Source organism: Acyrthosiphon pisum, unplaced genomic scaffold (genome assembly GCF_005508785.2).
Source record: "Acyrthosiphon pisum isolate AL4f unplaced genomic scaffold, pea_aphid_22Mar2018_4r6ur Scaffold_21189;HRSCAF=23259, whole genome shotgun sequence".
In the NCBI taxonomy this organism is placed as follows: Eukaryota; Metazoa; Arthropoda; class Insecta; order Hemiptera; family Aphididae; genus Acyrthosiphon; species Acyrthosiphon pisum.
Genome location: NW_021770628.1, coordinates 32956 through 45662, shown reverse-complemented (window position 1 = coordinate 45662; position 12707 = coordinate 32956). Strand labels below are relative to the sequence as shown.

Sequence of the window (12707 nt, the reverse complement as noted above, 5' to 3'; positions counted from 1 at the left end):
TATCCAAGTCGTTAATTTAAAATGTTTACACAGGTAAATTTGGCGCAAATTAGCTGCCTGAAAAAACATACCTTTTTTATTTTGGCGCAAATGGGCTGTACCCAAACCGAATTAATTTTGTTTGGCGCAAATGGGCGATGCCCGTTATTTAACTATAATATTATTGTATGCGCCTGTCACTGATAGCTATTATTCACAGTTGATGCTATGTCAATAGGTACCCCTCCTCTTTGTTTGGATACCCATTGAAAGGTCCATTCAGTCTTTTTTTCTCTTTTCGTTACGATGACACATTGACACTAATGTATTATTTTATTTAGTGAGCCCCACAAATATCGAGTTATTGATTATATAACTCAATATTATATTGAGGTAGATCGCTTTTGTCAGTATAGATCACATATATTATATATTTTACCGAGATTTCAGACATGTACATAGTTTTGAAGAACTGCTGTCTAAATATCTGCTTAACAACATTATAAGTATTCGCAAATAAGTCAAATGTTTTGTTTAACAAATGTGTCAATGTAGTAAAAACTAAGAAGTAATACAACCCATTTTCTAAATTTGTAGGTTAATTTGATTACTTGACACAAATGTATCAGTGTCAAACACCAATTTCAATATTAACAAATGTAATATACAAAACACAAACAAGGAGAACAATTTTAAATTATTAGAAAATTGGACAAATAATTATTGTTTATGGTTATTAGATATTGCCTAATATAATAATATTATTTAATTGAAAAACGCAGCCAATAAAATGGAAATATGTGTGTCGACTAACAGAGTGCCAAATAAAAAAAGTTTGTAAATAAGTATATTGTTTTATAAGTACAATGTTTTTAACTAGTATGCATTTTAGATTTAATTTATTTTTAAAATGTATATCGTATACTCGTTAGTAATTTAAAATTTACTTGTAAGACTAGTTATTTACTATTAATTAATTATAGCCAAGCAAAACTTCCGGAATATTTATCAACTAGGTTTGAGAAAATGAATGTTTATATTTTTAATTTTCTTTTGGCTTTTATTTATTTTAGTATAGTTACAGCATAATCTAATGCTATGGGGTATTTACGAAGATCACAAACTCAGAATGGTATAATAATAATAAAATAGATTTTTAAATTTATTCCATGAACAAAATAAACATTTTACTGCTTATTGTAGTATAGTCTGTATAAGATAATTATGTACCTACTTATAATATTACTAAGTGAAGATGCTATCATAGTATAATTTATAGGTAGCATTATTCTAGTGTTTGCACAATCATTTCATGCCTGGAATAATGAATTATTTAGATTTTCCAAATTTAATAATTATAATAATATAGACGTTATAGTGGGTTCAGATGTGTATTAACTACATATAAAGTATCAAGCTATAGAGTTGAAAAAAAAAAAATCAAATTACCCCAATTTTAAGTGTGATATTTCCTTGGGGATGGGGTACTATACTGACATTGGAGATAGGTACACGCAGCTGCGATCGAAACACACTTTTCATTTTTATTATTATCATTTCATACGTTGAAATTATTCAAACTGCACTCGCACATTTATATTATATGCATATATATAACATGTCCTCACCATATTTTCGAAAACGTCGTCTCGAAACTCGTGTATTTCACTTTCCAGGCGAATTTTCACCGAAATCCTACGTTATAATATATTATAATACTCACCGCCATTCGATCTGAGTAGTAATTCTCTCCGAAGCTGCATTGCACCAGTCCCGTCGCTATTCATTCCAAGGCAATTTATATCATCAGCCGTGCGAGTCGTCGCCGTCTTAAGGTACGGTTTCCAAGCTGCGACTAGTCGTTGCGGCCAGCCGCAACGACCAGCCGCAACGATTGCGTAATTGACTGGTCTATAAATAAATGCCTAATTGTGGTTTCCAATGTGCGACCGACGTCAGCGTGTCGACAATAGTCGTTGCGTTCAACGATCGTACTGCCTTGGAAGCAGTGTATTGCGTGCGCCGCATTGCGATTTTATTCTAAACGAATTTATTACTTATATATTTTTTTACCAAAATTTTTTCAATCATAAAATGTCGAAAATATCGAAAACGACGAAAACTCTATTCTCTAATATTGAGGATGAGCTGTTAGTTGAAGAAGTTAGTAAAAACAGTGTGTTATATGACAGTTCGCACGAGAATCATAAAGATATTAATGTCAAAGATGTTATTTGGAATAATATTTCTTCCGTTGTTGGGCAATGTAGTAAGTACAACATATTATAAGAATAAACAAATTAATATTAATAATAAGAAATTTTTGTAGCTTTAACTTTATTTAACACAAATAGAATACAGTAAAACATTTTAACTAGAATTATTCACTTTATTATATTGGAATCAGAAAAAAAATATTACATGGACCTCAGCCTCGCGGCTATATAATATAAATACACATTTTAAAAGTGTTTTTTAAAGCATAAATGTAACATTCCTTTCCTTATGATTTATGAACATTACTTATTAGTTATTTACAACTAATACTTAGCCATTAACACTTATGTATTATAATTTATAGCTGAAGACTGCAAAAAACGTTGGCGAAATATACGTGATACGTACATGAGAAATAAAAAAAAACTTGGGACTGGGTCGTCAGCATTATCAAAAAAGAAATGGGCTTTGGCTGACAATTTAACATTCCTAAATAACGTAGAATATGAAAGAAAGTAAGTACTTCTACCAAAAACAATACTTTAAATTGTTTACTAAAATTAACACAATTAATATTTATACAAATTAGGTGCCTATAAGCCTAGGTGCCCAACCATTTCTTTAAAGAAAAAATAATAAATATATAAAAATAAAATTAATAGGTTGGTAACTAAATATAATCAAGCCAACCATATATTATACATATATAATTACTTAAAATTAAATATTGGAACAAAAAAATATAAATTAAATAGTTATTGGTGCATTTTGGATTAATTTTTCTATGTACAATCTACTAATTTTATCCTTGTGTAGCATGGACCACCTTGCCCCAACTTACACATATGTGACTAAAACTTAAATAACTTAATAAATATTAGACTTACCTATAATAAATTGTTATAAATATTTAAAATTAACAATTATATAAATTCGAAATTCATTTTTATTTGTCACATTACTCAAAAAACAATACTTTTTTTTTTATGTACAATACTATTGAGGTGTGTCAAATACTTAACAAATTACTCTTATTTTACTATTCATATTTTAAATATACTTAGTAGTAATTTTTGTTCTTCAATTAAATTTTTTTTGAAGACACTTTTCGAAAATTTTTTAAAAATAACGTTATAACGCTATCACTTGATAACATGCAGTTATGGAGTGAAAATTAAAAACATATGATTTTGCTCCGAGTTATACCCCTGCAGTGGCGTCCGCAGAGGGGGGGCTAACGGGATGAAGCCCCCCCCCATTGCCCTCATAATTATTACTTTAAAAAAAATGTATCAAACTTCAACTGTCGTCGGCTATAGTAAGCAGGACGAAAATTAATAAACGTCTTACCAGAATAAATTCATTTTTAAAAAAACATTGATTTGCATACCAATTTTAAAAAGTAAAAGTATGAACTACTTGTATGAATGACCTGTATTGAATTTTCAAGCCTTAGCTATACAAATTTAATCTAATATATAAAAATCTCGTATCACAACGTTTGTTACCATACTCTTCCGAAGTGCAAGGGTTCAGCTAGTATTTTATACATTTTAATCTACAAATTGATTTTTGTGGTTTTATCAAAAATGAACTATAAATGCTTATAAAAATAATCGTGCCTATATGTGTCGTTAATATTTTTAGATAGCTAGGTATAATAAAATCTTGCATTACATTTTAAAGCTTTTTGACTGAACGAATAATTTTTTATTGACATTTTTAGAAAAAAAACCAAGGTTACTAAACAATTTTTCATTTATTTTTGTTTTCCCGATTGTTTTAAAAAACACTGAGAATTACTAACCAATTATTATTAAATATATTAAATATTTCAGTACAACAACAAATGTTAATCCAAATGATACAACAACAAATGATACAACAATAATTTATGATAATGCAAATGATATAACAAATGCGAATGATTCTTCAATGTGTTTCTTAAGTGAAGAAAGTAGTGAGTTATTTGAAGGAGATAATACTACTGAAAAATCCACTATTGACTCAAATTTTAACGAGTTTCAAAAACCAAATAAAAAATTTAAATCAAAGTACAACAAAAAAGATTTTTCAAAACAGCAATCGGAAAGAGCTGTTATTATTCAAAATTTACAGAAACAAAATGAAACGATTTTAAATAAAGTGACCAACAATGACGAAACCGATTTATTTTTCCAAAGTATAGCGGCTATGGTGAAAAAACTACCCCCTAAAGGCACAAGCGAGGCAAGACTTCAAATTTTAAAAACCGTATCTGAACTCGAAGAAAAGTATTTGATTAATCCTTATATACCTACTCCAGGGGCATTTTCAACTACCACTGTTTCAGAATATGATTACAACATAGCCCATTCAAGTTCTACATCATCGTGTCAAAGTTTGTCATCAAACTCACAAGGATTTGCACCATTTGTATATGGAAATAATTTTTCAAATCAACAATAATTTTAATTTTTTTTAATATTGTTTTATAACAAAAGTACAAATGTTATTTTTAAAGCCAAAAGTATTATTTTTAATTTTTTAATTATTATATTGTTTTAAAAAGGTTTAAAGGAATTACACATATTGTTTATAAAAACTATTAAAAATACAAGGTGAGTATTTAAAGAAGTTACTACACATTTTATGTTATTTGTCTTCCTGCCATGACACAGATCCTTCATTACAAAAAAAATCCTTAAAAGAATCTCGAACTAAAAAACCTTCTGCATTTGTAAAACCACCTCCTCTTGTTATTGGTATTAGGTTGTTTGTTTGTAGTGTTGTACTTGAATCACGCTCATCAAAAAATGCTTGTCCATTTTCTTCTAAATATGAATCTCGTAGTAAATTATGTAAACAACAAGCAACTACAATAAGATCATCACACGTCACTGGATCATTGTTAATGGGCTGATAAAATACACGGAATACCTGGCTTAACAATCCGAATGCGTTTTCCGTCACCCTCCTAGCACGACTCAATCTATAATTAAAAACTGCCTTTGATTTATCGTGTCTTGCAGATTGTCGAGTATATGGTTTCATAATATTAGGGTGGAGTCTAAAAGCTTCATCTCCTACTATAACGTGAGGTAATACTTTATCAGATCCAGGTAATTGTTTTTTTTCTGGAAAACCAAATGATCCATCCAGTATCTGTTGACCCATAGTAGATTTTAAAAATATGCCACTGTCTCCTTCTCTGCCAAATGATCCAACATCAATGGCAATAAATTTATAGTTGGCGTCGACCATTGCTAACATTACAATAGAGAAGTAATCTTTATAGTTAAAAAATAGCGACCCTGTTTTTTCTGGACATCTAATTCGAACGTGTTTTCCATCTATCGCTAGAACGCAGTTTGGAAAATTCCATTTAGTCCAAAACTCTGATGCTTTTTTATTTAAGTCGATAGTTGATAAATCGGGTAGAAAAATTGGCATTAGGTGTTTTTTTAACGTCGAAAGTGTATCTTTTACGATAATACTAATGTAACTATGTGAAATTCTGAACGCAAAAGAAAGTGACCGAAATGATTCCCCAGTAGCAAGATATCTGCAGAATATTACAAAAAAAATTAAAATTTGATACGATCTTGTAGACATTTTTTTGAAACGCCACTGATATAATATTCATTATAATTATATAAATAATTATGGCATAGTTCTAGTTTAGCTACCTATACATTTAAGATTCTGTGCGGAGCGATTAATATATAGATTCTACAATGATGTGTGTTTTTTTTGTTTTTTTACTATATTTTTTTATTATTTTTTAATTATTTGTTGTGTCTGTCATCATCTTTTAGGACAGTAAAAATGCTTCGATTTTCTTCAACAATATCTTTTTTGATAGGAAAGTGAATCTAGTTGGTACTTTGGTGGGTCAAAAGTAAATATTTCCCAGTAGTTTTCAAAAGCGCCTTGAAAAACAAAAGAAAAATTAAGGAAAAACGGGAATTTTTACTTAAAATCTGTTTTCGAGAAAATCGATTTTGGTTTTTGGTGAACTCTAAAACAAATGACCGTAGTGTACCTACGGTATATTGTACATGACATTTTATTTGTTGGGAAAAAGCGTGAAAATTTAATAAAAGGCTCCTGATATATTGTTACAATAGCAGTGAAAAAATATAAAAAATACATCGGCACAATTTGTTATTATAAACATTTAAAGTTCGAATTTTGACAAAATATATCAAAATCTAGAAAATTATAAGTTACTGTAATTTATTAAAACATTATAAAATGTTCAGTTTTCATAACTAACGATTAAAAATTTAAAACAAAGATTCTCATAAAGAGTTGATGTTGTAACCAAGAAATCTAAAAAATATATTCACACAATTATTGTTTACACTTTACAGACATTTTAAATTGAAATTTGGACGAAATTTCATATTAAAACCAAGAAAAACGATTTCAGTTCCATTACAGTGAACCAATTGTAATCTACTGTACAGCAGAGTGACTTACCCACCTTTTTTAAAATTTTTTTCTCCAAAATGTGTCAAATTAACATTGAAAAACACACATTTAAAAAAATCTATAGGTAGCTAAAGAATTATGTCATAATTATTATTGATTAATAGAAAAATACGTATTTACCTTAAAGTAACAGCTAATTTCTCATCGGGCGAAATTGGATTTTTTATTCTGTTTGATGCAGGTAATGTTATATCATTTTTTACTAATGCTAATATAAAATGAAACTGATCATAATTTAACCGAAAAAATTCGCGAAATTTATTTTTATTTTCTTTTAAGTGGTTATTTATTAAAACTTTAAAGAACCCTTCTTTTTCTCTTGTTTTAAATAGATTACTTATTGGCTTCCTGTATGTAATTGATGTATACATTATTTTTTCTTCCTCCTCCTCCTCTTGTAATAAATGTATGATAATTTTATTATTATTTATAATTACTTGTTCCATTTTTAGTGATTTGTAAAATTAAAACGACAAATTAAAAAAAATAGGTACGTGTGTGCACATTGGAATATCGAGCTAAACTGAAAATAAATGCCAGCCGCAGCATTCAGTCGTATTGTAGGAAACCAATACACACGCAACGATCAGTCGTTCAGCTAAATCGTTGCGGCCAGCCGCAACGACTAGTCGCAGCTTGGAAACCGTACCTTAAAGCCTGACCAGTAAGGAAAAATTTCACTAGGCGTAGAGTTAACGTATATGGGAAAAATGATTTATGGCAAGCCGACTTGGTTGAAATGATACCATATTCAAAGATAAATGGTGGTTACAAATACATCCTGGTTGTGATTGATTGTTTTACAAAATTTTCTTGGGCAATACCGTTAAAGTCTAAGACAGGTAAAGAAGTTACTAGTGCAATGTCTACAATATTACTTGATCGCTCACCAAAACTTTTACAACTCGATAACGGAAAAGAATTTTACAACACCACTTTTGACGCTTTGATGACCAAGTATGGCATACACAAATATTCAACTTTCAGTATTCTAAAAGCGAGTATAGTGGAAAGGCTTAATCGTTCTTTGAAGGGGAGAATGTATAAGGAGTTCACTGCACGTGGGTCACACGAATGGGTTTCAATTTTACCAAAGTTGCTCCATGAATACAATAATTCACGACATAGGACTATAGGAATGACACCGATACAAGCAGATTCCAACCCCGCTTCGGTGGTAATAAAACATCGTGAAATTAATACTGTAAAAATCAAATTCAAAGTTGGCGATAACGTTCGTATCAGTACACAAAAAGGCGTATTTACAAAAGGTTATCTACCAAACTGGTCTACGGAAATATTCGAGATTATCAAAATAAATAAAACATTACCCGTTACTTATCAATTACAAGATTATATGGGCAAACCTATTGCAGGTTGTTTTTACTCTGAAGAAATATACAAGACCAATTTCCCAAACGAATATTTAATTGAAAAAATTATACGTAAAAAACAGAATCAAATGTATGTCAAGTGGTTAGGATTTGATAATACACATAATAGTTGGATAAATACACGCGACGTTAAAAAATAATATCAGTCGTTTTATAACTATGAACGTGTTCGGTAGTTCTCAAGCGAGTGATACTAAAAGAATTATATCAGATATTCAGTCAAGTAACAAAATAATTCTAAACGATGTGAAACTCCAACAGAAAGAAATCGATACTTTGAAAAGTAATATTGTTAATCTATGTGATAAGGTACAATTGCTTGAAAATAATATTCAATCAAGTAATAAGTCTTTATTAAATTGTGAAAATCGTATGTCGCAGCTATTTAATGACTGTGCTGAAACTAGTACAGCAATCGCTATCCGGGGACTCGACGTTGCCCAATTAAAAGCTGAAATAAATCGTATAACTGGAATATTTGATGAAAATTCATTACCGAATCATGGAACATATATTTCAGATTTAAATTCACGTTTGATAATCCTGGAAGGCAAAAATATTAAGAAAACTTAATTTTACATTTTGGTATGCGGTATTGAAAAATAATTTCAGTCGAGCTGTATACACCGTCGTGTTTAGTAGTCCTATGTCAGTGTTAAAATATTTCTGTCTTATAAAATATTGTGTAATATATATTACTAGTAATTTTTATATACATTTAATAAACCTGAAATTATGTCGTCGGCCATCGCAGACATGCAATGCGTTCTTGGAGCAAACAATACATATTTTATTAAAGAATTATCTATAGTCGACACAGAAACATGGGCGAGCCAGCATTGGATTTTTAAAAATTCTAAATGCAAGCAGGACAACAAATCTCGTAAAACTAACAAGTGGTTAGAACATAACTATCATAAACTTACTATAGAATATGGTGATATCGAGTATGAAGAACTAAATAGAATATTGAACTCTTTAAAGTTCTCATGCATTTACGTCAAAGGGGAGCAGAAAAAACAGCTTCTTACAGAATTTATACCTCACGTCACACTCACCAACATCGAAGACCTTGGATGTCCACGTTTAGATCAAATATGTGATGATGAGACTCTACCTTGTTGTATTTTTCATATGGAATTTAATCCAAAACAATGTACATTCTATAAAGTATTTGCTATAAGAAAATGGTATATAAATAATTCGTAAAAAAAAAAAAAGTGATTGTATACATTATATTTAATAAACATAATATTATACGTTAACATTGCTTTTTTTTTTTATATATGTTTAAATTAAACACAACGATTCCTATCTAATATATTTATATAGGAAAAAAAAAACTGTACAATAAACAAATAAAAATATAATTAAATATATATATATATATATATATATATATATATATATATACCTATATGGCTTTTGCATTAATCATTCTTAATAATTTCTCAATTACATGCTTACAACGTAAATACAAATTATTCTAGTAATATATATATACAGTGCTATTTACAAGTTGAATATATATAATATTTTAAAAAGAACTGATAGGATTATTTAGTATTGTACTTAAGAAACTCTATCATAAAACTTTTATCAAAATCTGACCATTTACGTCCTTCGCCATCAACCTCAAAATCAAGTTCCGACCACTCCATAGTTTCTCCAGGTTCATCTTCCCTATAAAAAAATTAAAAGTAAAATAATTTGAAAAGTAGTTAGTCTTAATAACTTACTCTATACTGTAATGTCCATGAGCTAAGGTATGGATTTTATCGAGCAATACCACTCGCTTATCATCGTAATTATTGTACGTTAACTTTTTAGTTTTTATAGTCATAATTTGGTGTTTGAACGATCTGATTGATACATTCTCTTGATATGCCTCCACTCCAGCTTCTCCAAACAAACACTTCTTGTGATCTTCAAACGTCATATGGTTTTTAACCACATGAGACCGTATTCCTTTTGCCTTTATTTTCTCTCCTCCCACTCTATCTTCTTTATCTTTCTTCTCGTCCTCTTCTCCAGCATACATTTTAAAAGCATATGATTTAGCCCTCAACCCACAGAAATCCGTAATAATATGCCCATTAACTTCATCGGAGAAGTATCCAGGTACCTTCCTCCTCACTGTGGTGTAGCACGGATGAATAGGAGACAAGTCAGATGTGTCTACTCTATTCAACAAGTTAGGGTTGTTAAGTAAGTCTTTATAAAAGTCGTCAGTTTTAATAAAGTATATCAATGAATCTGAAATAATAATTAATATATTATTTACAACGTACATACAAGAGGTTAGTTTAAATATATTTACCTGTGTCAGTATACATAAGCTCGATATTATCATTATAATGTTTCTTCATAACATTATAATGATAATCGTACATCATCGTCTTGGAAATGTCAAGTACTGCAAATCCTATATAAAAATAAATGTGTTAATATAATAATTGTATAATACTTAAATTTATAGTATATTTACCAATATATATAGGTTTGTCAAAAGTAATGATCTTGTTTTCCAGTGCGACCGCGTTCAGGTTTTCACTATACCTAGTCGTATGCTTAAATGTCGTTTTATTAATAAGTCTTTGTAACCGTCTCTCACATGATACTAACTCCATCTTCATTTCCTTCCTTTTCGATTGCATAGTTTTCCCTAGAAAATTAAAAAACTGTTAGTAAAATAATTAAATTAAATTAAATTAAATAAAGTAACATACCAAATACTGCGTTATTCATTAATTTAAAAAAATCTTTTTCAAACTCATTCTTCGCCTTCTTCCTCATCTCTGTGTTCAGGTTAATATATTTTGACAACCAATCCGACTGATCAAACTCCAAAACTCTGTGTACCTATATATAAAAAATAATGTTAAAAATAGTTTAAAATCTTATAAAATATAAATATTTACCTTTTCAACTATTAAACCGTTCTCTATAGCCTGCTGTAGGTTTCTGTAATAAATGATGTAATTTTTCTTCTTATCAAACGTTGTCATCAGTTTCCGTACTTTAGATCCACGCGGTATACTATTTTGCGGCAGGAAAGGGAGGTCATTATGTTTATCATGTAAATGTTGTAGATATGTTACATCTATCTCATACACTCGTCCTTTATCAGATTTCGCCTTCATCTCACTCAATCCATCTAAACTGGGTTCAACCCAGTTAAACCCACCGTACGGCATGTACTCTGACATTGCCCACCCGTACAAGTTGTTACCTATAAAGTATAAAGAAGATTAAAAAGTTTGAAAAAATAAATTAAATATATTCTTACAATCCTGATATATAATCCACGATTTATCCTTAGTCTTGTCATAACCCGGTGCCTTCACATTGTTCGCCTTCGCGTACCGCATACACGCCTGCACCAATCCACCACGAATACCTATTAAAAATATATATATAAGATTATTATTTTATGCATATTTTAAAAATACAAATAATAATATACTGACCATTCTCAAACATCAATAACATATTGTAATCAGATAACAACGCCAACTTTTGACCTGTAAACTTCAACATAGCGTCAAAACTTAATCCGGGTGCGGTGAAATAGTGTGCTGCGTCTAAATTGTATGTTGACATACATAGATCACGGAAGTTTTCGAAAACATCCGCCAACAGCAACACATAGATTTTCAAATATAAATCGGAATATTCACCCAACGTCTTATTACACCCAAAGTGGTCCCAGACCTCCTTTGCGTGTTCAAATTCTGACTCCTTAATCCCCGACTCAGTCAATGTACTATAAAAATCTCTCTTTCGTGGTAATACCTTATCGTTCAACTTGTTCCAACTATCAGTGTACTCATACGGGTATACTCCCTTCCGCGTTACGAGTGGCATATCTCCGACGATAAAATGTTTCGCTGTCTCACGGAAGTTCTCAAGGCCTGGTGTTATTAAGTTTTTAGCCAGAGACGATAAACTCGATGCCATGAACCTGAATGTATCGATAAAGCGAACAGTGAAGGTACTACTAATATATTTTACACAGATTACATTCGGTACACACTTGATGTGTTTTTTCTTGGTTTTTAGTCATAGTCAAAGGTATATTCGTCTTCATCAAGTTTTCGATTTTTCGGCTCACTTCAACTATCGCTTCTACAAAGTGCCTCGCCACGTCCTTACGGTCCTTGTCTCCTCTGTATAATACCGGTCCTGTCGGTATCTCGTACTCCTCCAAAAGTTCCACCGGTACGTTCGCATTCGCCTTCACCAAATATCCATAGCTCATCGCCTCATGTTTTTGAATTATTTTCGTGTTTTTCCCCATACTCTCATCAGTTTTTTCCAACAAAGATTCAAAATCTGCATATATAACAAATGGGTGTCTAACCGTATTTTTCCATAACTTGAATTCAAGGCAATCCCCCTCTTTTGGCATGTCCGGCCGTATCGGTTTGTGTCCCCCACAAATCAGCTTATGCTGCTCCAGTCCTGCTTGACCACCTAACTTGAATTTCAAACTTCGACTATCGAATGACGTAAAACATCTCTTACAGAACACAACTCTCTCTGTATGCCTAGTTTTCTGCGCGCGAATGAGACAGGGAAAAGTTCGATATATACACATAATGAGAGTTGTCTTTATCCTTTACCAACAATAGGGTCAAA

The 12707-nt window shown here is 30.5% G+C and overlaps 3 protein-coding genes across 3 annotated transcripts; 1 reads left to right on the top strand and 2 right to left on the bottom strand.

The window, feature by feature from the left end:
• Nucleotides 1-1810: 1810 nt before the first annotated feature.
• LOC100574500 (transcription factor Adf-1-like) lies at nt 1811-4705 on the top strand. The gene is made up of 3 exons (XM_003240672.4): nt 1811-2248; nt 2561-2711; nt 4035-4705. Exons 1-3 carry the CDS (start codon nt 1921-1923, stop codon nt 4642-4644), a joined length of 1089 nt encoding a protein of 362 aa, XP_003240720.2. The 5' UTR covers nt 1811-1920; the 3' UTR covers nt 4645-4705.
• Nucleotides 4706-4830: 125 nt separating this feature from the next.
• Nucleotides 4831-7118, bottom strand: LOC103310476 (protein ANTAGONIST OF LIKE HETEROCHROMATIN PROTEIN 1-like). Its single transcript, XM_008188894.1, has 3 exons — nt 7110-7118; nt 6793-6896; nt 4831-5740 (listed from the first exon to the last, which is right to left on the bottom strand). Exons 1-3 carry the CDS (start codon nt 7116-7118, stop codon nt 4831-4833), a joined length of 1023 nt encoding a protein of 340 aa, XP_008187116.1.
• Nucleotides 7119-9494: 2376 nt separating this feature from the next.
• LOC115034828 lies at nt 9495-10964 on the bottom strand. Its single transcript, XM_029492298.1, has 2 exons — nt 9806-10964; nt 9495-9749 (listed from the first exon to the last, which is right to left on the bottom strand). Exons 1-2 carry the CDS (start codon nt 10417-10419, stop codon nt 9623-9625), a joined length of 741 nt encoding a protein of 246 aa, XP_029348158.1. The 5' UTR covers nt 10420-10964; the 3' UTR covers nt 9495-9622.
• Between the last annotated feature and the right edge of the window lie 1743 nt (nt 10965-12707).

Bases quoted from the DNA above. Each gene is read 5' to 3' on its own strand.
- LOC100574500 (XM_003240672.4), top strand. From the start codon at position 1,921: ATGTGCGACCGACGTCAGCGTGTCGACAATAGTCGTTGCGTTCAACGA. The intron at 2,249-2,560 runs GTAAGTACAACA...TATAATTTATAG, and splicing joins TTCCGTTGTTGGGCAATGTA to CTGAAGACTGCAAAAAACGT. The intron at 2,712-4,034 runs GTAAGTACTTCT...TAAATATTTCAG, and splicing joins AACGTAGAATATGAAAGAAA to TACAACAACAAATGTTAATC.
- LOC115034828 (XM_029492298.1), bottom strand. From the start codon at position 10,419: ATGATAATATCGAGCTTATGTATACTGACACAGGTAAATATATTTAAA. The intron at 9,750-9,805 runs GTAAGTTATTAA...ATTTTTTTATAG, and splicing joins CATGGACATTACAGTATAGA to GGAAGATGAACCTGGAGAAA.
- LOC103310476 (XM_008188894.1), bottom strand. The intron at 5,741-6,792 runs GTAAATACGTAT...AATATTCTGCAG, and splicing joins AAATTAGCTGTTACTTTAAG to ATATCTTGCTACTGGGGAAT.